This window comes from Gallus gallus, chromosome 14 (genome assembly GCF_016699485.2).
Source record: "Gallus gallus isolate bGalGal1 chromosome 14, bGalGal1.mat.broiler.GRCg7b, whole genome shotgun sequence".
NCBI lineage: Eukaryota > Metazoa > Chordata > Aves > Galliformes > Phasianidae > Gallus > Gallus gallus.
The window spans coordinates 7,490,489-7,518,386 of NC_052545.1; the positions used below are offsets into that span (position 1 = coordinate 7,490,489).

General features: G+C 40.1%; 1 protein-coding gene and 1 long non-coding RNA gene across 3 annotated transcripts in view; one reads left to right on the forward strand and one right to left on the reverse strand.

Moving 5' to 3' along the window:
• Positions 1 to 135: 135 nt before the first annotated feature.
• The window catches only part of BMERB1 (bMERB domain containing 1), a 45,524-nt gene continuing 17,761 nt past the window's right edge, over positions 136 to 27,898 (forward strand). The window contains exons 1-2 of the mRNA NM_001277574.2: positions 136 to 369; positions 21,106 to 21,229. Of these exons, the coding sequence (NP_001264503.1) occupies positions 264 to 369; positions 21,106 to 21,229 (230 nt within the window). The 5' untranslated portion in view covers positions 136 to 263. The remainder of the gene's footprint in view (positions 370 to 21,105; positions 21,230 to 27,898) is intronic.
• LOC112533443 lies at positions 367 to 27,815 on the reverse strand. Of its 2 annotated transcripts, XR_003077691.2 has the most exons (4): positions 25,847 to 27,815; positions 25,713 to 25,774; positions 4,898 to 5,025; positions 367 to 2,648 (listed from the first exon to the last, which is right to left on the reverse strand). It is a non-coding gene; the product is annotated as an uncharacterized LOC112533443 (long non-coding RNA). The 2 variants fall into 2 exon arrangements; XR_003077690.2 differs by having other exon boundaries at positions 367 to 5,025.

Here is a 27,898-nt window from a genome sequence, read left to right on the forward strand (position 1 = left end):
CCGACCCGGGGAGCCTGTCGGGGAACCGCAACGCGCTGCCCGACGTCGGGGGCGGCCGCGGGACTCCGCTCGCTTTGTTCCCCGGCCTCCCCCCGCCCAGCCCCGCACTGAGCATGTGCGCAGCGCCCCTTCCTCGCCCCGCCCGCGGGCACCCGCTCCGCACGGAGGAGCCGCAGCCCCGCACCGTCCCCGCGGCAGCCGGGCCGCAGCCCCGCCGGCATGGAGTGAAGGAGGCGCGGAGCCCCGCGCCGCCCGGCCCGGCCATGGAGCTGAGGAGATCCATCTCGGCCAGCGCGGAGGCCGAGAGACCCATGAGGCGTTATGGGGCAGTGGAGGAGACGGAGTGGAAGGCAGAGGCGCTGGGGAGAAGTGAGTGTGGGGGCGCGGGTAGGGGTCCCGCTGACTGGGGCAGCCCTGGGCGGCGGGGGCCGGTTGCGGTGCGGTGCTGTGCGGTGCGGGCCGGCTCCGCGGTGCCGCCCGGTCCTGGTCAGGTGCTGGGTGCGCTCCTTGGTTAGCAGGGAGAAGCCGCCGCGTTGCTCGAGAGGTCCGTGTGAAGGCTATGCCCTCTGAGGATCGTGCCCGAAGGTTGCTGGAGACAAAAGAGCGCTCCTGTGTCGAGGGGCAGGAAAGCAGAGCCGTGTCGGTGCGGTGCTGGTGCGGCTCCGGGCACTTGAGTGTCTCCTTCCGAGGTGGGCTGCGCACCGAGCGAAGCGGTGGGGGTGCTCGAGGAAGAGTGAGTTGGACCCTAGCTCTCCCTCATCAAGTGGGATTTCATATATGGCTTTTCATAAATGTTGGCATTCTTTAACGTGCTTCACGTTTAAAGGCACAAGTGACAACCATATGAATCCCTTTGATTATCTCTGGCAAAAGGTACAGCACTTTGTGCACTTTTTCAGTGACTGTGCTGTGTTTATGAGCTCAACAAATGTTCTGTGGTGGAGCAGCTTTCTTGCAATTGTAATCCAGAAAGCAACCATTGATATAACATTCCCAAAGCATCGATGGAAAGACAAGCTAAAAAGATGAACAGCTGTTAATTCAAGTTCTCACCAGGACCTTGTCTTCCCTAAGCCCCCTCTAATCCTCAAGGTAACCACTGAGGCAAGAAATCTTGATAAAAGTTGCAAAAAGCTGTGAGCTGCTATAAAGAAAAATACTGTCTGAGCTTCAGCATGTGTTTGATTAGGCCACTGGGAAAAAAGCTTTGTGTGTATGCGCTGATGTTTTAGTCTTGGCTGCTGCTGGGGCTGCTGATATTCTTGAACTCACCATCCATCCAATGTGCATCATAAAGATTTGCCTGGAAGCCTCTTAACATCCTGGAGCTTTGCAGCACTGTGGCAACAGATTTTTGTCAACACTTCTGCTGTGCTCAAAGTTTTCAGATATTGCTGTGTTCTGGAATTGTGCTTTACCTTCGCCTTCAGTTTTTCATGAATATATTACTGCTGTCCATATGTTGGTGGCAGAGGTATAACTCTCCCACTCCAATGCTTCAGCTGCAGTGTTGGGTTTGTTGCAGTGCCTGGCATAGGTTCAGGACTGAATAAATCCACACTTTCTAAAATGGAACTGAAGGGTAAAGTCTCTACTGCCTGAGCTGATTGACTCAGATGTGTACAACAGTTCTGCAGGTCCTCTGACATACAGACTTCTTTCTTGTTCTCATACGTCTGTTTCAATTGCAGTCAGATCACAAGCAGAGCTTGTTATAAGAAAAACTGGCACCTGGAGGTAACAGAAGGGTTACATTTTGCAAGCTTTGGACAAAAAGATCATCTGTTTGGCAGAGGGGAGTGCGGAGGCTGAGTGGGAGAACCGATCTGCTCAAAAATGTGTGCTCAGCACTGAGCTTCCACCCAAAATCACAGCTTGACCTGGTACCAAAATGGGCTGTTGGCAGGACTAGAACCAAGTTTCCAGGTGTCTGCAGACTGCTCTGCTGCTGCACTGCCCTTCTACACATGAAATTTAGTTCAACAAGAATATTTCTGTATATGTGTAACAATGCAGATATAGAATAAGAAGTAATCCAGAGGCCATGGTCTGTTCTTTGAAAAGTAGAACTTTTTTTTTTATATCAGGACTTTGCAAGCTAAATTGCATGGCAGGATGACAGGAATCTCCAGAAGTTCTGGAAAGAAGCCGAAGAGGCATCATGCCCTTTTTCACTAATGTCATCAATTAGCCTTTGATGTTTGTGTATTGGCTTAAATATGGAATGCTAAGTAGTTGTATTAACAAGAGCACAAGTCCTTTAGTCCATATGTGTTTCCGCTTTTTCCTCAGCTGATTTGTTGTGTCTTAAATTGGGATCTTTCTGGAGGTAGCACTTGTTATGCATCTGTACTACAGTCCACACAATGTGATGCTGTTTCCTGGCTGGTACTTTTTTATGTGAGCACAGTCATATCATAAAGGAATAAATATCTTGATTATGTCAAGCTTAGGTAGTTGTTAGTTTATACTCAATTTGTTAAATGAAAAGGGAACTCTGCTAACACAGAATCATAGAATCCTTAGAGTTGCAGGGTACCTTTAAAGTGAACAGGGACATCCACAAGCTTCTCAGCCTGCTCCATCCTGGCCTTGAATGTCTCCAGGGACAGGGTTTCCACCACATCTCCGGGCAGCCTGTTCTCTGCCTGTGGTATAGAAAACATTGTTGGTTATTGGTTTTCACAAAGATAAGTTACTTCTTAGCTATTTGGTGTAATACAATGCACATTTCTACTGTACAGATCAGAGGAGTTATGCTGATTGACGGTAGCTGAAGATCTGGTGCCCTTACAACCCAACTGTAGCGATCTCCAGTAGGTTTGCATATAAAATAGGAAGCACTGTTTAAGGTTTTCTCTTCAACAAAACACTGAAGCTTTCCACTTTATATACAAAACAGAATTTCCAGAGAACATTAAAAATGACAGCTTTACACACACCAAGAAATTCTTGCTTTTTCTAGTCCATACATGTAAATGCAATCATGCTTATAAATTGACAAGCTATAATAACAGTTTGGCTACTGCCTTTTCTGTAAATAATCTTTATAATATAGTCTCAGGGAGACTGCTTTGAAGCAGAACACTCAAGCGTTTTGGTCAGTTCTTATTATCAAGTGCACAGCCTCATTTAGAATCATGGATTGCCGTCGGCAGGGACTCGTAGTGCCCTGATTAAATAACTGCATGCCATGCCAGAAAAATAGCCACAAAGAAATGAAGCAGTTTTTTACCATCCTTTTGAATACTGCAGATGCGTTTCTGCTGATTTTTTTTTCTTCCTCTTTAGTTTATAAGAGGTTTATGGCTAAATTCAAAATGCAAGGTGATTGTCTCAGCTTCAGTCAATATAAGGAGGCAGAAGTGCTGGAAAACTGCAAAACATTAATTTTGATGCAATTTAGTACTGCACAAAATTTGCTTATTGTTTTCATTTGAATGGCAACTTGGTATGGCTGTGCACTGCCACTCCTATTACAAAGATGCACCTTTTCAACTCTTTTTATTATGAAGTGGATATGAGTGTGTGGGGGACCCCATTACAGATCAGCACTGAAGAGCGAGACTCCCAGCATGAGACCCAGTGGTAGCATGTGGACCCAATAGCTAGTTTTACTTGCTCTCCCTTTGTGCTGTGGATAAGGTATCATAGGTTTATATATATACAGGCAGTGGAGTGCTGTGAAATGGCAGTACTCTCCAAAACAGTGTCAGTAGGTGATACTATGTAGTCCTGAGAATTCTCTGGTTTGTTGCAACAGCAGAAAGATAGTATTCTTCCCAGGTTCACAGGTATCCAGGGCTCACGCTTGTAGAAAGGTTGTTTTCACCATATTCATCTTATCTTAAAAAACCGTTCTAAACTGCTAGCCAGAAAGAAATGCTTGTCACTGTTTCAACCTCACTCTGTGCTCAGTATTCAAATGTTTAAATACACACAATATGCACCATTAGTATTTTGCATTTGCATTTCTTGGCAGCCAGGGAAGGTAAATGGCTTATATATATCTGCATCCTTTTTGGTTCAAAATCAGTGATGTTCTGTTCTGAGATGGTTCCTTTCTGTTGGCAAGAATCTTGAAAAGTTTGAAAGAAATCACAACTGACTGCAGTAACATCAATTGTGGTCTGATAGCCATGTCTTCTTTTTCTCTTTGAGCAAAGGATGAGGAAAAGGCATTTACACTCTGGTTATGGACATTTGCTTTTATCTTCTGGGAACTGCTTGTGCTACTATTAAGGCCTGATTTCCTTATCAAAACAGAATGGCTACATCCTACAACAGGATCTAGCTCATGATGTTTTAATACTGCTTAATAACATTTTATAATAAATATTGTAACAGACATTTTACAAATTATTATAAAATCAAGTAGCAACAGAGAAACACATTTGTCTTGCACAGTGAAGTATGTGCAGAAAGCATCCTGTGACATCTGTCATTCTGACCACCAAAGAGCAATTAGGATGGATTCATATTAATAATGTGTCTGTAGGCATTAGTCAAAAAGCAGGTTAATGTCAATGTGTTCTTGATTTTTTTTTTATGTCAGTGTGACAATATTCAGAGATTTAATAGCTCTGTATATCTCTGTGTGTGTATATATATATATATCTGTATATATAGATATCCTCATTGTTTGTCCTTCTGTCCTGCTTCATGAGAGTGAAGGGTACTTACACTGTACCACTAGAAAGAGATGCAGTGGTGCTGAGGGCTGTTAAGTTAGAAACTGCAGAGCAATGTTGGGAATTCAGGAGTGTTCAGCATGAAGGAAGGCTCACATCTGGGGCTGACAGAAGAGTTGAATTTTACTACTCTCCCCTGTTAAATCCAAGCCTGTATCAACTACAGGTGCTTCCATCATCTAGTAGTTAAATACTCAAACACATACCTTTGGGGCTTCTCCCATAATGCTCAACACATTGTGCAAATGTCCGCAAAACCACTTCTTTGCTTTGCGTAAAATGTTTTTTTTTCTGTAATGTATCTTCTTCCATAATTTCTCTTCATGCCTCCACTCTGATTAAAAACCAAAACAGAACAACAACAACAACAACAAAATGTTTCACAGGCTTTGTATGACCCAGCTTCCACTGCTGTTCTTTCATGGTGATGCCTTTGTGTAACTAAATTCCCCTAAATTGTTAATTGTATTTGTTACATGCATTAAGACAGACAAAACAGATTAAGCTTATTCAGACCGTCAACTAAGATAGGTGAGAAAGAGGCTAACTGAAGGATACACACATCATATTTCTTTTAATAGAAGCAGCAAGTCTGCTGGCTCTATGAAGGTCCGAACGCTAGTTTCCAATAATGTTATTATCTCCATGTCTCCATTTGTTAGAAATAAACAAACAAAACCACTACACACTATGTAAAGTTTTTGAAAAGGGAGAGACCAAGAAATTACAATATGTGACAATAAAATGCTAATATGGAATGCTACTCTTCTTAGAAAATATTTGCCCAAATACTGCAATCCTCAACAAAGACTGTTTCAAGGGATGGTGCCAGCTGTATTTATTACTTTTTCATAATTACTGATGCTAATTGATTTATGTTTTAGTTCAAGAGGAAAAGCAGACTTTGTCTGATCTGTGAAACCAAAAATCTACCGCTTCATAATTGCCACCAGGTCATTCCTGCACAGCCTGTAACTGATAAGGGAGAGGCATATTTCTGTTTTCTTTTACTTCACTGAAAGCAAATTGAAGGATTTACAGTGAGATTTATCCAGTTTACCCTATCTACACATTGTTTCATCTTTCTAATTCCTCCTCCCACGGCAGGGTGCTCCAGGCAGCTGCGGAGACAAAGAAAGAAGGAAAAGGGAGGATGGAAATATTTCAGTGCTTTCGTGTGCCTTATTGATAAAATACTGGACTAATTGTGACCTTCAGAACATCTTCTGTGTGCAACTTCATGCTGGTCTCCCAGCTCCATGGAACTCTGTAGTGCAGATCCTCACGGAGATACACCATCCTATATGGGGACACACTTCCTATCACATTTTGTGAGTTTTGCAATTCCTTCGCTTTTTTATCTTGCTATGGGCTGTAGGTCTCCACAGCTTCCCAACAAAAAGTGCAGGGAATTCACTCCCTGACTTGTCTCATGGTTCTAAACATAGTTGTCTCCCTACAATACTTTGTATCCTTACATATTCCAGCCTGTTCTACAAAAGACAGAAAAGAACAACAAACCAAACCACCCCAACCTTATCAAAACCAAAGGGGCTGAGTGTAGCAGGAATGTGGCTAGTTCTGGATACTATCAGGGGATCTCCAGCAAAAAACATGGTGGTGGTTATGCCAAATAGTCAGGATCTTGCTGCTGTATCATCTACTTGCACATCAGCAAAGACATTTACTTCTGCAGAGATGCTTGTAAATCAGAGGGTTAATGAATTCCAAAATCTCCATGCCCAACTGTGTGCTTCAAGTAGGAAATGAACACTTAATGTCTAATGCACTGTTTATATTCAAACCAGTGCCAACCAATAATTGTTGGAAATTATGAGGCTCAAGTGTCATATCTGGGACTGTGCTCACAAATTTCTGCATTTCCTTTAAGGATATTTTACAGAAGTGCATTGGACCTGGAAAGTAGGACACTTCAAACTATACACATCATCCCTGCTGCTGGTAGCCTGTGGGATTATGGATTCAGTCTGTCTAATTTTTCTGATTATATTCAATAATTGATCCCTTAGTTGCATAGCATGTTTTCATCAGTGTAACTGCTTTTAAGAATGTGTGCATCTCAAGGGTGGTTTATAAAACAGGATTAAAAACTTACATTTGGGATTGGGCATGCACTGCAGAGTACTGTGTATAATGCATGACATTTATAGAGTTTCCTTGTAGTTATTGGTCACTGTGAAGGTTGGAACTCTAATTCTGACTCCCAAAGTGCTTTTCCTCTGTAGCTGAATATGTTCCATTTTCATAGAAATCGTCCTTAGTAACACAGTTCCAGAGACTCAACAAGTAAAGAATGCTAATACGTTTCCATTAAGCACGATTTACCATCAGATACATAAAAAGTATAGCAGAAATGTATTCACAATTCAAAGATGAAAAATGCATGTTTAGAGGGCAAATTGTATGTGAAATCAGCAGGAGTATGCTTGGATAATTATGTTAGTTGCCCTTCAGGATCAGCATTGAAACATTAATTATCAACATTTTGTCAGCTCATAAAGGGCAAAATATTTGAGAAAATAATTCCAAGATAATTCATCATTAAATGAAAATTATGATTTTCAGCAAGACAGGTGGCTCACTGCTAATGTCTAATGATTGCAAACACCACCAAAAGGCAGGAGGTAATTTGTTGTTGGAGGAACAGCAGCAATATTTAAGGATCGTTTTACTGCCCTGAACCGTTCCCCCCTACTCAAAATGTTACTGATTAGGAAGGATTTAGTGTTTTTCTACAGGAACATTTGTTTCTTATATACTGATAAAACTGTAACAAAAGATTTAAATTATAAAGTAGTTTAATGGTTTTGTTCATCTCTTGAAGAAAACAACTCCAAAACTATAAAAGGCTTCAACAGATCATTCTACCACTTAAGTCTGTTCAGTGAGGCCAAAGTAAATGTTAAAATGTTACTGAAGCCAAATGAGCAAGATAGTGACCTGACCTCTGAGCAAAAGACAGAGAAGCTTGACTGACACTTTTTTAGAGAGAAAATGCAGTCCTGACTTCACTGATATCACTGCAAATTTCCTCAGTGATTTCAGTATAGGCTTGGCTCTGTGTTTGTTTCCTCAAGCCTTGTTAACCTTGATTCTCTTTAGGAAGTTCCAAGAGGGAATTTGGGGTCTTTGTCCGTTCCATGAGCATCTCCCTGGGGACTTCTGTCAGAGTGCTCTGTGAGTTGGGCCTCCCAGCCCTTGCCATGATGCACAGGTCCTGCAGAGACTTGGCAGGCCATGTGCAGGGGCAATGCCATTTCAATCTCCTTGTCTCTGAGCAGTGAATCATTAGCTAATAGGTTGGAGCCCATGGTGGCCCTCAAACTTCTGTAGGAGATAAAGCCATGTGGTTCAGTTATGCATTTGTGCTCCCTCTCCCCTCAACCAAACTGTAGTTCCTTCCCTCTCTCATCTTCTACCATGGCTACCTCCTCTGGACGCTGATCTGGGAGAAGACTAACATGAGTGCAGTTTGGCAAACTCTTAAGAAATAAGGCAGAGACGTTTTCTCCAGGCAGATACTTGTCTGAGTATGGAATGTGATAGCGAAGAGCATAGCCACAGTTTCTGCAAGCCAGTAAAAACAAGATCTGCTTGTCTCTGCCTTGGTAAGGTGTTGAAATACTTCAAAATTACAAAATTTCTAGTAGTGATTTTTTTTTTTTTAATTTTATACAAAGAGTAGGTGAGAGCTAGATCTCTGATTGAATCCGAGTTTAAGACTGCTGCATGGCCTTCATTTCCTCACCTTGCAGACCTCCTGGGAGGCAGTAAGCTCAGCTCATTGCCAGCTGTCACAGAAAGAATGTATTGGTATATTAAAAGAAAGCTGAATCAAAATGAAGTATGCCAAAGCAATTAGCTTGCTGGAGAATGACTCCACATCCACTGATGAAAGGCAAGTGCAAAACAGATTTGTGTGCCAACTGTTGTCATTACTTTCTGTGAGGTACAGAGATCAGGTCCCCTGCTGTTCCACTGAATACACACCAAGAAAGAACCAGTCGGTTTGGGATCTGCTGGCTCTACGGGCTGTGGTGGTTCCACCTCTAAGTACACAGCTTTTGTTTGTGGGTCCCTGGAAGCACTGTGGCCCAGACACTGGAGAGCAAGTCCCTAGTATGACTCTCTGCCTTTGCTTTGCTGCCAGAGTACACCCACTGTATGCCGGTGGGTTTAGGAATAGTAACATTCATTCTCTTTATAAGAGTCTTTTCTTCTATGAAATCTGAAACTCCTTTTCTCTGGGCTTCTGAGGAGCATATTCTCAACTGTAATTACCTGCTGGAGTGGGAATATGTTACACTGTTCTTTAGTGTCTAAAGCAGTTCTCCATACCAGATCACTTTGGCCTTTAGTGGGTTAGACTCACAACTCTAGTATTTATCCAGTGATTTAAAGATTGCAAAAAACTGTCCACCAGCTGCTGGGAAGATGTTTAGAGCACTGTTAGACAACTGTGTTATTACAGAGCCATGCCACAGAGGACAGAGAGAAATAGAGAAACACACTACCTGGTATGTGATTGGATGATCTCAAAGGAGAATACTGTTAAGATATGAAATTTAGAAGTAGCAGTGGCCATTTTACTACAATTTCACTTGCAACTTATGCTGCTGTTTATCAGTAATACTTATGGGATGTTTTACATAAAACTACGTGTTCCTAGACATGTTTTTTAAGACTTGAAATTGAACAGTTTGGTCAAATTTTTTTTCCAAAACAATATAGATAGAAAAAAAAATATGTAGAGAATGCAAAATTAAATCAGCTTTAAAAACAGAACGTTATCTGCAGCTGGCACTATTACAGCATTGAAGCACTGAAGCTTTTTGTTAGAATTACAGGATCAGAAAATGACTCTAGTGAGGAATAAAATGAAAAGCCACGGGCTGTTTCCATTTACCACTGAGTAAAATGACAGGAGTAAGTGAACAAGTAATTTGTGTTTCTTAATATTCCCTTTTAATTCTCCATCATGTAAGAGTAGGGGATGAATTGGTTTCTGTGGAATGTGGCTTAAATATAGTCTTTCTCATGAGTGCACATCATCTCAGATGGGAATGTGCATTGATTTCAGTGGGAGGTGTGCACCAGGGAAGATACCTGCCACAGTAACTAACTGTACCAGTTGCTATTTACAGCCTTCTGATAGAACTGAATCTCATGCAGTGCTGGGCATGGAAACCCCCTTCCTGAGCCATCCTGACTCCTGGCAGTCTTCCTGAGCCAGACTAAAATAGCTCCTTGCAGATAAAGGTCTAGCCCAGCACCGCTGAAAAAACCTGACAGTGAGAGCTTTCAGGTCAGACCTTCAGAGGCAATTTTCCCTCATTTTTTTGCATCTCATTTTCAATCTATTTTCTCATAAGAACAACTGTCAGATCATATACACAGCAAATTTTCTCTCCAGGCTGCATACAGCTGAATATTCTCCCCATTCTTAGAAGGACAAATTGCTGTTTAAAGTGCACAGGTAGTATTTTCAATTCATAACGTGATGGGAAAAAGTGAAAGGAATATGCAGAAAGCAACGGTAACTACATAATCAGAATCATGATGTATTTGAATGTAAAGCAAGCTTTCCAAAATACATCTGTGAGATGAAAAATACTAATTTAAGCAGTCAGTGTGCCCCTCGCTCCGTCTGAAAGCATTAAAGAACAGACACTAGGAACTTTAAGATGATCAGAAGGAAACTAGAACCATAGTTCCTGTTCTCACAGATTTTGCCTCTAGAAACAGGTAACTAATCCATTTTGATTTTTTTTCCCTCTGCTCTAGAGAGAGAACAGAGGGGGACTGGTGCTCGTGGTGTGAGAAGCACCGAGGTACTGAGTGCAGGCAGTGACCAGCATGGTCCTTCTTTTGTTTTGTACTTCTAAAGTGAATTAAGAAGAGAGATGTAACCGTGATACCAGAACAGTAACTGCAAGAGGAGAATAGTAAGAACTCTTCATTTCAAAGCTTGTCTACATTTTATAGAGTTATTTCCATATACTACCAGGGGTAGACTTTGTCTGTGGGTCTGGGTAAAGACAAGAAGGAGAAATAGGAAGAACAGAATATTAGGAGAACCTTCTGGGTTTTAGGCCTACTGGGATATTGAAGGCACTCTTCTGTCAGGTTAGGTCAATAGGAGAAGCTCTGATAAGAAGTATGCTATGGTATATCTACTGTAAAGAGGAGGAAAAATGCCACTTATTTCAGTTTTAGTGAGACAAATCAGATTGCACAGTTTCACAGTGACGTGTAAAGTGACCTGGGGAAAATGGCTTTCACACCTTATCTAAAGCCACCAGCCAAACATGTGAAAAATCCTGTTATCAAAGCATCTGACAACAAGAACTGCAGTACTGATACCTAAACTACCGTTCATTTAGAATTGGAAATAACAGTAGGAAGTCTGGAAGATGTTACTGCACAATTCAATTAATACAAAATATAGTACAGTCTATCATAATTCTCTGCAGAACTTATTATATGGACAGCTCTTAAGTCCCACCCAAAACCACTTAATCCTTTATACACAGCAAGAATGGCTGGATGAGGTACCACAGGCTGATTTGCAAATGGACTGCAGTAGTCTTGAAGAGTCTGTGGCTCAGTTTAGGCACTGGGGATGCTGGAAACTGGTCTGAAATGCTCTTACTGATCATGATGATGCCTTTCTAGTGTGCTGTAATTGAAAAAATTCTGTCTGTGAGCTAGGCCTGTTTGTACTCTGTCAGTATATCTGAGACACAAGGAAAGACACTCTGTATTGGTAGATTTTTAAATCTGATGTCACTGAGCAGTCACTTGCAGTCCAGCTTGCATCTGAAGGTATGCAGGTCATCTATAACGATCTTATTCCAGCCCCCATAAGGGGAAAATATAAACCTGCTAAATTTAGAATCTGGATATTGAAAACCGTCTCAAATCAGAAATGCAGTTTATATTAAAACAGAGAATTCACTTTCAGCAGACTGGAGAATCACACGTGAATCCATGAACAATGTCTTTGGGGTTTCTTAATTCAGTGGAACTTGAACTTGAAAAGGATTTTACAAACAGACATTAATTCCAAACTCCCTTTGCTGTTTTTATGATTCTGTTTTCCTTATTTTTATGCATCTGCCCTCTAGGAGGCTGAAGAGATGTATGCAACTTCGTTATCATTGACTGTAATAGCAATTGGCTGGAGTGTGCAAATTGCCTAGACAGTCTTGGAATCAACTTCAAAGTAGAAAGGCTGAGCCCTTTAATTGGAATGTCAAAGCACCACGGCATTTTCAAGACCCAATATGTAAGCACTATTATGGTAATGTGTGTTAGTGGACATAATTCTGCATATTCTGAATTTATTTACATGAGAAGCACTTCTACAAACTTCAATCACATTAAAACATTCCTTATTTTGGACTTATTAGTAGGGTACTATCAAATGAGGCCTGAGGCTTTTATTTCACTGTTAATAGGAATAATTTCATAGGAAGTGATATTTGTATGTATTTTCAAAGGAACATTCAGTTCAATATTAAGTTTAGATTCCCTAGGCATTTACATTTGTGGGTGCTGAAATTCTGTTTTGTGATCTGTAAATATGTTTTATATCAGCTTTTAGACTGTAGCCAGAGTGCGCACTACTGACAGGTCTTCTCTGTCTCCCTAAAATTTACTGGTTAGGGGGCTATCCAGAGCATTGTGAGTTACAGATCAAAGACATTATTTAAAAGTATATAGAAAGCTAGCAGAAGTCTCAATGGTAGAAAAAAAATGTACAGGTAAATCATTATGATAGTGCTATAAAACACCACCAAATCATAAACAGATTTACAGCTAGAAATAAGATGTTCTAGTTACAGATAATTAGGCAGCAAATTTTCCTATTGTACTGAATCAGTCCCTTGCATAAGCAACACCCTTAGATCCAGATGAAAGCAGAGACGGTGTGCTATCTTGACAGGGTACTTTGATAGAATGCATACTCAAGACTTTCTACATAAAGAGTTTGGACGCTTCATATGGGCAATGTCTGACTGCAGAGAACACTGGACTTCAAAAAACTAAACCCTACCTTACTTATTGAAAGAGTAAAGCCCCAGATAATAGCCAGATTATTTTTTCTGCTTCCACAGTCCACTCTCATGCAACTGCAGACAATCATGCAGTACCACTTCGTCACATAACTTTTGCTGGTTTTTTGGCACTGAAAAGACGGTATATTTCCTCTCACTTGGTAACCTCCGTCAAAGACTACTTCAGAATGTCACTGTTTTGGATTGTTACTATTTTTTAGTCTAAATTTATTCTTTACTTACCTTTACACCAGCTATTATCATTTAACATAAATAATTATTTCCCCTTTCCCTCATCCTCTCTCCTTTTAGCCACCAAAACCTCTATCATCATAAGTAGAGGAATTCCACAATTTGACAGTGTCAAAAATCAGGAGGCTGCTGAAAACTGAAAGCTCAAGTGCAAGATGGAAGAAATGGAATTTATCTTCCAAGTATAGGATAGCAGTATAGATTTTAAGTTACATTAAGGATGAGCCTGAATATCATGTTAAATGCTGTGCTTTGCGTTAGATTTCTACAAGAACTCAAGACTGGTACAGGCTCACAGGGTCTTCACTGTCAAAGAATGAACGGCTATTGAGAGGAGCTGTTTTCTCCAGATACTATTATAACCAGAATGATGTCTTCTAGGCACAGAGCAGTTTCTTAAACTAGAGAGAGCTTTTTCCTGGGGGAAGTGTAAGATTAAAGGGTTGCTTAATTACTCACTTAGGAAACTGGAACTGTCATAAATGACAAAAGACAAAGCCAAGAATAATTACTGCTTATGAATTTATCAGGATAACAAACAAGACAATTTATTTGATGTCTTATTTAGAGGCAAGATCTTTACAGATTTACCATTCAGGGCTTATGCTGATATATATCTTTAAATAGGGAGCAAGGGCAGAAAATGGTCCCTAAAATAGCTGAGGATCATCATTTAACGATAAAACTTGCAGTTAGCAAAGTACTGGAGACTATCCTTAACTACCAATCACTTTTGCTGCCTGAATGTTTATTTCTATTTAGGAATATGAAGTTGAATTAGAAAATTCAAATCAGGATTTTTTTTTTTTTTTAAGGTTCAGTTTTAAAAACAGCTTTTCTTCACTGCAATACTACTGTGATCTTAAGAACTACAGCATAAAAGATACAGAGCAACAACGAATCTCATCTGGGTGTTGGGCAGGTACAGGCACTTTGTAAAGCATCAGACATGAAAGGAATCACTGTGTGCAGTACTTCTGAGTATGATACCATAGAAACCAGAGGGCTTTGAGAGTTAAAGGAAGGAGTTAATATTGAATACGGTGAATCTAGAGTTCATAATCCAAGAGAAATCTCAGTGAGACCACAATGCACGAATGCCTGAAATAGAATAGACTGCTGCTAACATGCTTTTTGAAAGGTAAATAATGAAAAATAAAAGGTCAAAGCTTGAAGATAAGAACAAGAAAATAAAGAGTAAGAAACTCAAAGAGAATCTTTTGATAACAAGAGGTTCTTAGATATGCAACAGGGGACACTGATTCCAGAAGTGCAATAGGCAATTGTGCACAGTCCTTTTTATGATCTCTTCTTATCTAGTTTTAAAATTGAGTCGTACAATAAGAATGAGACAGTTTTGAAGTAGAAAGTCAGGTTGTAGTATGTCTAGACTGCAAATCTAACTAATGATTTAAAACTAGAACAAAAGAAACACCAAACACAATATTATGGCCTGGACAAAATAAATCCCAATATTATAGTTGTGCTGGTGCACTCTGACCACAGGTGACTGTTTAAAAAGAGCCATTTCCAGTTACATCAGATGAATTTTATATGCCCTAGAAGGAAATAAAAGGGTAAGCAGACTGATCTCCGGTGCTTTTTTAGCAATAGGTGGCTTGGTTTTTGCTCATCATGTCGTGGTTTAAAGACTCATTCAAATTCAACAATGTAATAAATGCCAGTTCTGTCTTGGGATTTGGCTTCTTTTTTTTTTTTTTATTCTGGCATTCTTCTTTCCCTCTGCTTTGACCAAAGGCTGGCATATCACATCCCAGTTCTACAAAATTCATCAGATTGTCAGTCAGTTTTAGACACAGAATACTAACAGATTTCTGAAAAGCTGAGTCTGAACTTCCAACACTTTTTCCATACTTACTCGTTCAAAGGCAAAAATAGCTGCATGCCTTGAAAGGCAATTTAAATATGACAGATGCGAAAGAAAGGAAAAAAATAGGCTGAAGTGAAAGACATTGAGCATTGGATTAGGAGAAGAGGCCTGCAGGTCTGACTGTCTCCACAGTATAAATCACACTTTCCTGACTCCTTGACAATGCTGCTTTTTTTCCCTGCAGAATTTATAAGGTATAAGGCCTGCTGCTCAGCCTTCTACATAGAGGATAACTACAGTTTTGTTTCATTTATCATTTTGGAGTTATTTACATGTGCTTAGTGAACACTGATCAGAGTATTCAGAGTAGCAGAAAATACATAGAACACATTCAAGCTGTACATAAAACTGTGTATACTTGCAAGTTGTGGTAGCCTATTAGAACAGGAGGGAGAAGTTTCATATATTATGTAAACATTATCTTTTATATTCAGTGTCAAATACTAAATCAGACTGAGAGGTGGTCAGATACTGAATGAGAAGATAAACAGAGCAAAAGAACTAATCATTGTCTACATATGTCTTCTTCCAATTTTTGAAGGATTCAAATTCTTCTGAATTAACTTTTGGTATATTGGTCATATATATTAAATACATCTTTTTAGGCTTCTTGTGCCTTCTCTAGTCTTTACTAATACTGCTATTGTGGCCTACAATCACAAATTTTTCCTTTAATTAAAAAAACAACCCCAAACAACAAAAACATCCAACAAACAAACAAACAAACAAACAAACAAAACCCCCAAACCTATTTCCATAAGCAATCCAGGTAAAAGCAGCTATAATCTCAAGGGATGATAAAAAGTATTTTTTATTCTTTCTAGTTGCAAAATAAAAGTATTTTCACTGCAGCTAATACTGCAACAGTGCTTTTCACGCTGATTGTAAGCATTACTATGAAAGCAAATTTTCCTTCTTCCTACAAACAGCAAGTTTAAATGCGTGCTAATTCATTTGTATCATCTCAGGGAGGTGTTATGCTTCTCTATAGGTTGTAGCAGAATCTTTCTACAGATAGATATGAATTTCTTCTCTCTTGATTGTGGAGTTGCTAAATGGACTACAGACTTAAAGGGACTGCTCTGGTCTAGTGGTTTATCTCAGAATATAGGTGATCTTGAAGCAGCACAGTAGACAGCTGAGCTGGCCTACACTCGGTATTTCAGGTTTAGTTGAAACACACACAACTGTTACTCCCCGCAAAGAGGAGAATAACCCATCTCCTTCTTCTTTTTCTCCTAACGATTGTTCAGGAACAGGGATATTTGGTGACTGTGATATTCCCTGAGATCCTGGCATTTAATCAGCTTTCAGTGTGCATCCCTGATGCTTTTCTGCCAAAGGGGTTCCCAAGGGCTGCCAGATTTCACAGCTGTCTATCGTGAAGCCAAGCCATAAGGCCAATCAACCAGCCCAGAAGTCTGCCCTGAGACATAACACGTGAAAAAAAACAGCCTTGGGATTTCTAGTTGCCTTGCTGTCTGACTGAGATACTGAAAGCTTTGATGACTGGTTTAAGACAGTATTTCAGGACTCCAAGATTACCTCCTGTGCATCTGGGAGCTGCACTGCAGTTGAAACTTCTGTTTCCAGTGCCTTCTGGCTGAGCAGCAGAGAATTCAACAGCTCCAGAACTGCAAGGCTACTCTAGATCTCCAGACATTGATAGGAAAGCAGGCTCTTTGCACAGAGGCATTCCCTTTGGTTCTATAGTAAAAATACTGAATCAAAGATAAATCCCCCAAATACTCGGAATTCCACTTCACCAGCATTCTATAGCAGGCTCAGTTTTGTCATAAAGTTTCTGACCACTGTCACTTGCAAGGGCAAAGAACATCTAGCTGCCTGTTGAGGATGTGTGCTCAGTCTGTCAGCTGAAAGAGCATTTCATGGCTCTCACATGCCACTGATTCTGAAATGAATAACTGTGTTGCTCAGTCCATAAAAAAATACTAAAAGTGATTTAAAAAACATAACCACCACAATAAGAAAGCAAACATTTTCAGCTTCCTGCTGGAAGAAAAATTCATCTCCAATTCCTTTGGATATTTTTCCAGAAATAATCATCATCATCATCATCATCAAAAAAAAAAAAAAAAAAAGAGAGAGAGAGAGAGAGAGAGAGAAACCCTGATGAAGGGAGAGTTTGTCCAAGGCTTGCTGCAGTAATGAGGAGCATTTCCATTAATTAGTGTTGGTGGAGGATCAGTATTGGGTACAACAAAAGCTGGCAGCTCTCTATCTAAATGTAGGCAAGCCCCGTGCTGAGAGTCACAAGGCACAGGTAGGGGCAGTCCTCACTGCTAAGGGTGCACTCCATTGGCATCTGAGCAAGGGGGGTCAGAGCAGACCTGGAGACAATAACCAGAGTCAGCCACAGTCCAGATCTCCAGGAAAATCCCTAGCGACAAGGCAGGTCCTTGGTCAAGTGGGATGTCAAGTTCAGGTCTTGAAATCTACTGCCAAGCAAAAGGAGGGAGAACACAGGGAGCCTTTGCTCATGTGTTTACTAGGTCAGACACCTGCACTATGTCTGGAGCAACACAACGTGCTCAGAACTGTGCCAGGCAGGTTGATTCCATGCTGGTACTGTCCTGTGCCACCTTCCCCTTCCTTGAGTCTCCCCATTTTAAAATGCACAACACTGCCTGCCTGTTAGGGAAACCAGGAACAAATACAGTGCAGCTGTTTGTATTGTATTTAGCTATTAGCTGTATTTATATGGTAATTCCAGCATAAAACATTGAAAAATACCATTCCACAGACATGCCAAATTTAATCATTGTTAGGATTCACAGTAATAGAATGCAGCAGCAGGCTAGATTAGAAATGAGTAATTAGATGTAAGATTTTTCTGCTCAGGTTAGCTACTGCATACTGCTCCACACTAGTTAAATCAAAAAGAAAAAAAAGCAAAAAAACAAAAAAACAAACACCATGGTATCTGGGCCTCTGAATACATTTGAGACAACAGTAAATGGTGTAGTAAAAGGCCTGACTACTCAGTCATGCCTCCAGGTGACACGCTAGTGACAAACTACATGAGTCATCTGGTTCTTTTCACATTAAGATATTTTTTCTATCTGGAATGTTTTGTATGATACCAGTTTATTTTTCTTTATTATGCAACTATTTCAGTTTCTACCAAGTGTTTTTTTTTTTTTTTTTTCTTTCTTTCTTTCTTTTTAAGTTGCATAGACTGGTTCTCTTTTCATCTGTCTCTAACCTGTGCCTCTGGCTTACTTCTGCTTTGGCTCATCAACTAATAGGGGTCTTGAAAATCTTGATTTTTAAACCCAAAACAGCATTGGGAATGCACTTGTTCTGATAACATTTAATATACTTCAGTGAAAATGGGTTAGTTTGAGAATTTCTTCAGCTCTTGAGAAAGACCAGTGTCGACTTGAATTAGGAACAAAATTTAGTCATTAGTAGTATTTCAACAAGGATTATTTTATTATTGGACAACTAAAGGGAGTGGACATAGGCCTAAAAATGCTCAGTCTGAATCCAACCCGATCAGCAATGATTTAAAATCATTTTTAGCTGAAGTACTGTAGCTGGGTGGGCTGAGCAGCTGTTTGTTGCTCAGTGTTAGCCACTTTCAAGAAACCATACAACTGGATTGCATTGCAACCCTTTCCAGACCTCTCAGAAGTCAGGGGCTGATGAAACACACTGTCTCATTTAAGATAGTTAATCCCTGTTAAATATTTTAAAAGTGGCAGGGTAGTTGGATAGTTACCCCTTACTTTTGTTGAAATGGCTCCTCTGTAACTAAATAACTGAGGTGATTATTCAAGGCTCAGCAATTTACTGTCTCCAACCACAACAAATTCACAAGTATGAAAAAGGATGAACAATGTCCTCAAGAGACACTGTGATCCATCGGAGCTCGAACTAGCTCTGCTACAGACTTGCTGTGTATTCATAAGCAACTCATCACTCCTACTGCCTCTGGACTGCAGATTGTCTGTGTGCTGCTATAGGTGTTCACAGAATAGAGGTCTAATTGCTGTTGAATACAACCAGAATAATGATACAGTTTAGGGTTCCTGAGGCACAGGTTTGGTGTTGTTTGCATTATTAGTATACTTCACTTTCTCCGTGCATCTGTTTGTTTGTTTTGTTTTGTTGTTGTTTAAAAAAAAATGATGATAATAAATCCCCTAAATTAGAGTTAATAGAATTAAATAAGCTAATGGTTGTAGAGTGCAATGAGCTTCTCAGTGGACTACAGTATGCTTGCATCAAGTGACAACAGCAGGATTCTTGCTGATAATTACATTTCTGTACAGCATTTCTTACCAATTCTTCTAAAACTATTACTTGGTACAATGCACTCTCCCATTTCTCCTTCTGTTGCTTCAAGCTTCTTTTAAAGTTTTCTCTGTACTTACCAACTTAATAGGTATTTCACTTTTTTGTTGCTTTTCATCACAGGTGTCTAATGTTTCATTTGTTTTTGGCACACTGAAGATGCAGTGTGATCATTAAGTTAATAACCATTTTAACTATCCCAGTCTACATTTAAATTGAAGCAAACATATGCATAAGTAGCTCCTGTTTTTCCTCTCCACTCAATCTCGTAATAGCTCAATAATCTTATTTCTATATAGTAATTATTTTCATGTTAATATCTTTTTGTGCATGGAGTAATAATATTTTACTTGTTTCTTTGTCACTGGAAATTATCCTGGGGATTGTACAGCATGGAATAATTCAATCCTGTCACTAGCTGTGACTAATCTGTGTTGCTTTCTCTTTTGCTTTATGAATTCTGGCTCATTACCAGACTGAACTTTGATTTCTGTAATAACAAAATATGCTAAAAAAAAAAAAAAGTTGACTGAGATATATCTGCTTTAAATAAAATGAAACATTTCTCCTTTCTGTTATGAAAAGCTAAGAGACTTGTGTGTGAAGCTGTACAGAACCATGTCTCAGAGCACTAAAGGTGATATTCATCAGTAGGGCAGAGCTAGAGTTTACTTGAAGCCTTAATAATGCTAACTTATTCATTTCCAAGAGGTTTCATTGCAGGAGCACAAAACATTTTATGAACAATAATTATCCTTCAGGACAGGCCAGTTATCTTCAATACTAAAGAGAAATTCAGGCACAAACAGGTTGGTGATTTTTTAGAATCAGAACAATGAAGGAATCCTGACCTGTGGCCTCTTTAGAACCAGAGTTGAAGAGTGGGAATAGGGTATCTCTTTTTTTTCTTTATTTTCCATTTTCTGAGCTCTTGAGAATTAATTTTAAAACATGTATGCATGTAATATATCTGTGGCTCAGTTTCTAATTACCAATATTATTGGCTTTAATTGATGGTAGCTTCCTATCTCCTGCTTAACATATTTTTGAGAAATAAATATTCATCAAAGCTAATTTTGCTATGAACAGTTGAAATAACTCCACAGCCCTGAAAAGCAACAAGAGGCAAAACTATACTTAGAGGATCAATGTTTTATTGAACAGCAGTCAAAAGAATGTAGAACAGCTGTTGAGTATTGTATTGTATTGCAGTTCTAACCACCTGTTAGGTAGGTGGATTTTCAAAACACTCAGGAGCAGGCACTCTATGTGTTAGTCTCTCAAGTCTTGTTTGAAATTAATCAGTGTTCTCAGTAGGAACACTCACCTCCTTAGAGCAATAGGTAGGCCCCACATCATTTCCAGTCACATCTTTAGCTATTCTCCAGGCTGGGCTGTTCATCATGCTGAGATAATGGAATGGCATAAAGCGTTTCAAGAATTGAAGAAGGGAAACCCTCATCAGTTCACATGGCCTGCACTTGGGCTAAGACAGGTCCCTTCATACTTGCAAGTAACTGCTTTGAATGAGCTTTCTAGCTAAGGCTATTCTTTCTAAGTTTGTAGTCATACCAACTAAGGAACCAGAGCTGAAGTTAACACACTGGGTTAGGATTCCCTAGGGTTATGATAGATTCTGACTAGAAATAAAGGTCACTTGGCTTAGGGATTCTTCAAAATGGTTACACTGAAAGTAATAAGCAAAACACTAGATAAACCAGTGAATGTAGCACTCAGCTAGAAGATTCTCCACTAGTTGCATTAATTACTCCATAGCCAGATAGCTCTGTGGTTAAATTTGCATTCCTAAAAAGCCCTATTAAGTTAGGTTGACCAGCTTCATTTATTTTCTCTCTTCTTTCACATGCAGATCAACTTGACATCATTTCAATGGCTGAAACAACAATGATGCCTGAGGAAATAGAGCTAGAGATGGCAAAGATCCAGAGACTTCGGGAAGTCTTAGTCAGAAGAGAATCAGAACTCAGGTTTATGTAAGTATCAGTTCCTCTGGGAAACACTATGTAAAATTAATCAAAATAGGAAAGAATGCTACTTGGAAGACTTTTATCTACTTGACATTTTAAAAGGAAGAAAGATAAAGAGTATCCCAGCTAGGTGAATGCTTGCAAAATGCCACTGGGAAATGATTTCTGTAGTTGCAAAGGAAATTGCTTTTTTTATTCAACATGATTTGCAGACAATAAAAAAAGGGATGTATTACTTACAAAAGGAAACTTTAGCAAAGTACATGTCTACAGAGCATATTTTTATACCTGACTTCAATCCTTTGTGGAAAGGATATCTGTCTGAAGGAAATATCAACAGGTAGGGGATTGGAGCTTCTAAAGTCTAAACTAATTCAGGCTTTATTCCTCACTTCATTAGTGGTCTTAGTTCATGACACAAGAGAACATGCTGTGTTCCAGACTAACAGCAGCCAAGATTTGACATTTGTTAAATGAAAGCTATTAAGTTATAAACACAAAATACATTTCCATAGATCAAATTAAATAACAATATTCCATGAGAGATTTTCAAAACTGCCAAAAGGGTCAGGCATAGGAGCCCAAATGACTGTTAATGAATATCAATACAGTTCTGATGATGGAGTCAGCAGGGCTTGTATTCCTAAATCACTGAATTTAGAAGATAAGAACTTATTAATAGGAAGTGTGTTATTTTGAAGTTCCATCTGTCTTTGAGTACCTGAGATTAGAAACTACTGCCTTAGCTGACAGGCAAGGAACCTCAATAAGTCTAAAACCTGCTAAAGAAGGTTCCTTGGCATTAATGAAGCTGCTGTAGCCAGGGAAAAACTCACTTGTCTCTTCTTGCAAAATACAAATATAAAACTGGTACTTTAACCATTATTGCTGGAGGTTAATTTCAGTGTCTTAATTGTACCATCAAACAGCACAGACATCTGTCTTGACTATTATTACAGAAGATCCCAACCCAGACCAGAGATCTTTGGCAGTAAAGACTAGTAACAGTTATACTGTCCTGTAATAGTGCTGTAGTGGTATAAATAACATAAGCAAGAAAAATTTGTCACACCTACTCCTGGTGCTCATTAAATAAGTACTTGATTATTGGCTTGTACATAAATATAATCTAGAAAAATCCATGTCATTGAACCCTGTAATTCTCATGACATTTTCTACATCAAAGAAAGCATCGGGACAAAGATAATCTGTCCTAGTGAATGAAAGCCATGGCAGACACCTGGTTGCTGTAGTTTTGCATGTCCTTCCCTTGCTCTCTTTGTTCTTGTATCCAGTCTCTTTCCATTTCCCCTATGCTCACACTCACCACTCTGTGTTGCCTGGTAGGTATTTGAGTAATGAACTGAATGCAGAGGAACATGGTCATTGAAAAGGGAACAAAATTGACATTCATTCTGAGCACAATGCTCTTTCTGTGTTAGATAAATCCATATATCCAAACACACTATGCCTTGAGCTGTCTAAGAGCACTCCCCAGCCGTCCACTGGATGAGGAAACCTTTTCTGAGTGCCTCTATCAGTCTCTACTAAGGCTGTCCTTAGGTGTTAGCAAAGCAGGCAGGTGACTGAGGCAGCAACTGTCAAAGACAACTCCAGAACTTTGACTTTTCTAAGTGATGGAATGCCAACCAGACCCTTCCTTCTACAAGACCACTTTTCCAGGGATATTCTCCCAGGTTTCTAACCAGATTCCTCCCTTCTCTGAGGTGCACTATTATTACTCTGTGCATTAATCCTTGAGGCAGTAAAATTCAGCTTGTTAACACCACTGAGTGAAACGGTGAGATAGAATCACTTTCTGCACTGGCATTCCACTTGCAACTGCACTGATTACGATTTCTAAAGCTCTATGTGGGCTTCGCATCTTGCTAAGCCAACATACAACATGCAAGTTCTTCATATTGGCTACGCTACATGAGAAACAAAAAACAACCTCTCTCACACAAAGGCCTCCAAAATTAGCATCTGCTTCTTTTAATAGCCTTTGGGAATAATAATAATAATAATAATAATAATAATAATAATAATAATAATAATAATAATAATAATAATAATAATAACAATAATAATAAAATTATTTGACTTTGTCTCATTAAAAAAATATATTTTTTACTTTTTATTCCTGACAATAAAGACAAATGAAAAGGATGTTGCAAGTTATACCCAAGTAGTACAACAGCAGATGTTCTTTACTGCCTTTCATTCTAAAAAGCTTTCACTCACAGTGAGTCAGTTTTATTTATCTTTTATCAACATGCTGACTATTAACCTCCTGTTGGGACAAATATCACAACTCAGTTATCTCAGGGGTCCAAGTTTTGTAGCTGTTTAGCTAGACAAGTTACATAAACTCTAACTCACAGACATACTGCAGAAGACTTTATATGCAGCCATATATGTTTCTTTCATTTATTTCCTGAAGCAGTGGATTGCTAGTGTTCCAAGACTAGAAGTCTGTGCATAGGTTATGATTTTAGGTATATTTAGGAATTGATTTCTCCTGACAGGACTAGATTCCCCTATGAATGACCTGTATGAAACTGTGCTGACTTGACTTTGACAGCATGCCTGCCAACTAGTAGTGCTGCATCTATGCTCACACCAGGGAGCCGAAGATCAGCTCTTATGAGAACCAGATCACTTTAGTTCTTGTACTTACTTTAGCCTTCAATTCTTTTACAATAAAAGAATAAAACATACAAACAGTAATGGAGAAAACGTGTGGTATGTTTGCATGCCCATTTTTTCTCTCATGCTGTTAGTGAGCAACAGAATAAAAATTCTCTTGATTTAAATTGGGTGGTTTTTAGTACTTACAAAAACATGAACAAAATGATGAACTAATCAATTCAAAATCAGTTACACATCCAGCCACAGATTACATGTCCTTTTTTAAAAAAATAATGGTTAATTCTTCTTGCTGTCTCACTGAATTTCTTAGCTTTTGTATTCATATGTAGCCAGATCCTAAAGCTAGAAAAGAGCACATTGTAGATTTACAGAAAGAAAGAAGAAGGAAGGAAGAGGGAAGCTGGAGAGCTTATGTTCTGAATGTATCATCAGCACTAATGGTGCACTTAAACCAGCAACTACCACAGCTCTTCACAGCATGGACATTGTATTTTATAAGCATTTGCACTCAAGAATAAGAAACAAAACACTCCACACCAGACCTGTTTTTGATGAAAATCAGTGCAAACTCTTCCCCTGTTAGAGCTATGGAGATTTAATCCCTGGAAAGAACTTGTTCTAACTACTAATTGAAATTATTGTTTTCCTTGAAGAAGTACAAAACAGACTGAGATGGAATAATAAAACTCAATATTGCTGATTTTTTGAAACAGCTCTGCAACAGTATTTGTTAAGTTTCAACAGTTATGTCAGTATTTTGCCTGAACAAATGCAGTAGCCATGAAGTAAAGGGCATGCAGCAGATAACTGTTCCAGGTTAGCATAGCAGCCAGTACAAATGCAAAACAAACAGGTCTGAGAAGGCCTGGATGCTCAGAGGTACAGAAGTCAGTTTGCATTTTCTCACTCTTCCATACATGAATCAGCTGATGTGCAAGATCATTGTTAATATAACATTCTTTCAGGCAGTTCCTCAGCTATTATCTGTATAGTATGTATCTCGGGTTTTCTCAGTTTCAAGAAACATGAACTCCAGTGAGGGAGTCCTTAGCAAGATATACAGACAACTTTGCTTACATTGAAAGTTAAGGCACTGTGGCCTTATTTTAGTTGGTGTTAACATTAGGAGGTCAGCATTACCTTTCCTGCACTAAACAAAGTAAAGCCAGTGACTAATGAAGTCTGTAGGACAACAAAAGGGATAAATTAAACATGTCGTTCCTCTGTCAGTACAGAAATGTACATTACATTGCTCACAGGTGGTAACACTTCAGTATCTAAATAAAATCTTAACAGAGTGGTTCATTATCACTAACAGCTTTAGAAGAGTCACCCTGTAGGGTGAAGGAAAGAGTAGGACAATAAAGAAATCAAAGCCAGATACTAAATCATCATTATTAACTCCAAGCAAGACCTGGCAGATCTGAGGAAATGAATCAGGCAGTGGAATTAAGCTTAGAAAAAGGAATTGATTTAATAGTATCAAGCTTAAAAGACAGTACTGAGCAGTGTTCACAAACCATACAACACTGTGTATGTGTTTCTTTCTGATATAAATCCAAGTAGATTCTGTTTATTCTCTTATCTTTCAGCCTATGAGTATTACACATATCAGTAACTCAACACCTGGATTTTCAGTTTTCAAAATTAAAGTGAAGAAAACACCATTATATTTGAACAAATTTCACATACATTACTGTGATCACGTATTGATTTAAAATACCAAAACTTGTTCTTTTAGTTAATGAATTCTCCTCTTTTTAGTTCCATCTTTTTGCAAAAGACTCACTGAATAAGCAACTTACTTTGTGCTCTACAGGATGTTAAAATTACTTACAGCTTTGCTCCCAATTCAATGACAGAATGATTCCTCTCAGTCAGGAAGAAAGTTTCCACCTTCTGAAAGAGATCTGGAGTCAGAAACAGTCACTTTCAGGATACTGAAATCAATCACCAGACAAGAGGTCTCACCTGCCTACAGGTTGATGGTCCTGGTTAAAGGGGAAGGGCACTAATAATGCCTTTAATAAGGAACACACCTTATTCTTCAATTTTAGAGGGAGCACTGTGGAACCACAGGAGGCAATGCCAACTGTCTGCTGCCTCTCGTGGGTGAAACAGGCACTTTCCCTGTACGAGGGAAAAGGACCAGTGGCAGCTCAACCACATGATACAAAATGGCTGCCCAATCTGTGGGAGCTCAGGCATTTGATATAAAATGGCTGCCCAGTCAGTGGGAACTCAACTGGGTGATACAAAATGGCTGCCCAGTCTGTGGAAGTTCCGCCTAGTGAGAAAAATGGCTGCCCAGTCTGTGGGAGCTCAGGTATGTGATACAAAATGGCTGCCTGGTCTGTGAGAACTCAACAGCATGAGACAAAATGGCTGCCCAATCTGTGGGAGCTCAGCCATGTGTGACAAAATGGCTGCCCTGTCTGTGGGAGCTCAGCCACGTGGTACAAAATGGCCACCCAGTCTGTGGGAGCTCAAGCATGTGATACAAAATGGCTGCCCTGTCTGTGGGAGCTCAGCCACGTGGTACAAAATGGCCACCCAGTCTGTGGGAGCTCAAGCATGTGATACAAAATGGCTTCCGAGTCTCTGGGAACTCAACCATGTGATACAAAATGGCTGCCCAGTCTCTGGAAGCTCAACCGCGTGAGACAAAATGGCCGCTCAGTCTGTGGGAGCTCAGCTACGTGATACAAAATGGCCGCCGAATCTTTGGGAGCTGCGGCATGCGATACAAAATGGCTGCCCAATCTTTGGGAGCTCAGGCATGCAATACAAAATGGCCGCCGAATCTTTCAGAGCTCCGGCATGTGATACAAAATGGCTGCCCAGTCTCTGGAAGCTCAACCGTGTGAGACAAAATGGCCGCCCAGTCTGTGGGAGCTCAGCCACGCGGTACAAAATGGCTGCCTTCGCCGTGGGAACTCAGGCATTCGATACAAAATGTCCACCCAGTCTGTGAGAACTCAACTGCAAGAGACAAAATGGCTGCCCAATCTGTGGGAGCTCAGGCATGTGATACAAAATGGCTGCCTGGTCTTTGGGAGTTCAGCCACGTGGTACAAAATGGCTGCCTGGTCTGTGGGAGATCAGGCATGTGATACAAAATGGCTGCCTGGTCTTTGGGAGCTCAGGCATGTGATACAAAATGGCTGCCTGGTCTGTGAGAACTCACCTGCATGAGACAAAATGGCTGCCCAATCTGTGGGAGCTCAGCCACGTGATACAAAATGGCCGCCGAATCTTTGGGAGCTCAGGCATGCAATACAAAATGGCCGCCGAATCTTTGGGAGCTCAGGCATGCGGTACAAAATGGCTGCCCAGTCTCTGGAAGCTCAACCGCGTGAGACAAAATGGCCGCCCAGTCTGTGGGAGCTCAGCCACGTGATACAAAATGGCCGCCGAATCTTTGGGAGCTCAGGCATGTGATACAAAATGGCATCCGAGTCTGTGGGAACTCAACCATGTGATACAAAATGGCTGCCCAGTCTCTGGAAGCTCAACCGCGTGAGACAAAATGGCCGCCCTGTCTGTTGGAGGTCAGCCACGTGATACAAAATGGCCGCCGAGTCTTTGGGAGCTCAGGCATGCAATACAAAATGGCTTCCTCGACTCTGTAAGCCCAACCACGTGAGACAAAATGGCCTCTCAGTCTGTGGGAGCTCAGCCACGTGATACAAAATGGATGCCTTGTCCGTTGGAACTCAGGCATGCAATACAAAATGGCTTCCTCGACTCTGTAAGCCCAACCACGTGAGACAAAATGGCCTCTCAGTCTGTGGGAGCTCAGCCACGTGATACAAAATGGATGCCTTGTCCGTTGGAACTCAGGCATGCAATACAAAATGGCTGCCCAACCTGTGGGAGCTCAGGCATGTGATACAAAATGGCTGCCTGGTCTGTGAGAACTCAACCGCATGAGACAAAATGGCTGCCCAATCTGTGGGAGCTCAGCCACGTGATACAAAATGGCTGCCTGATCTGCGGGAGTTCGGCCACGTGGTACAAAAT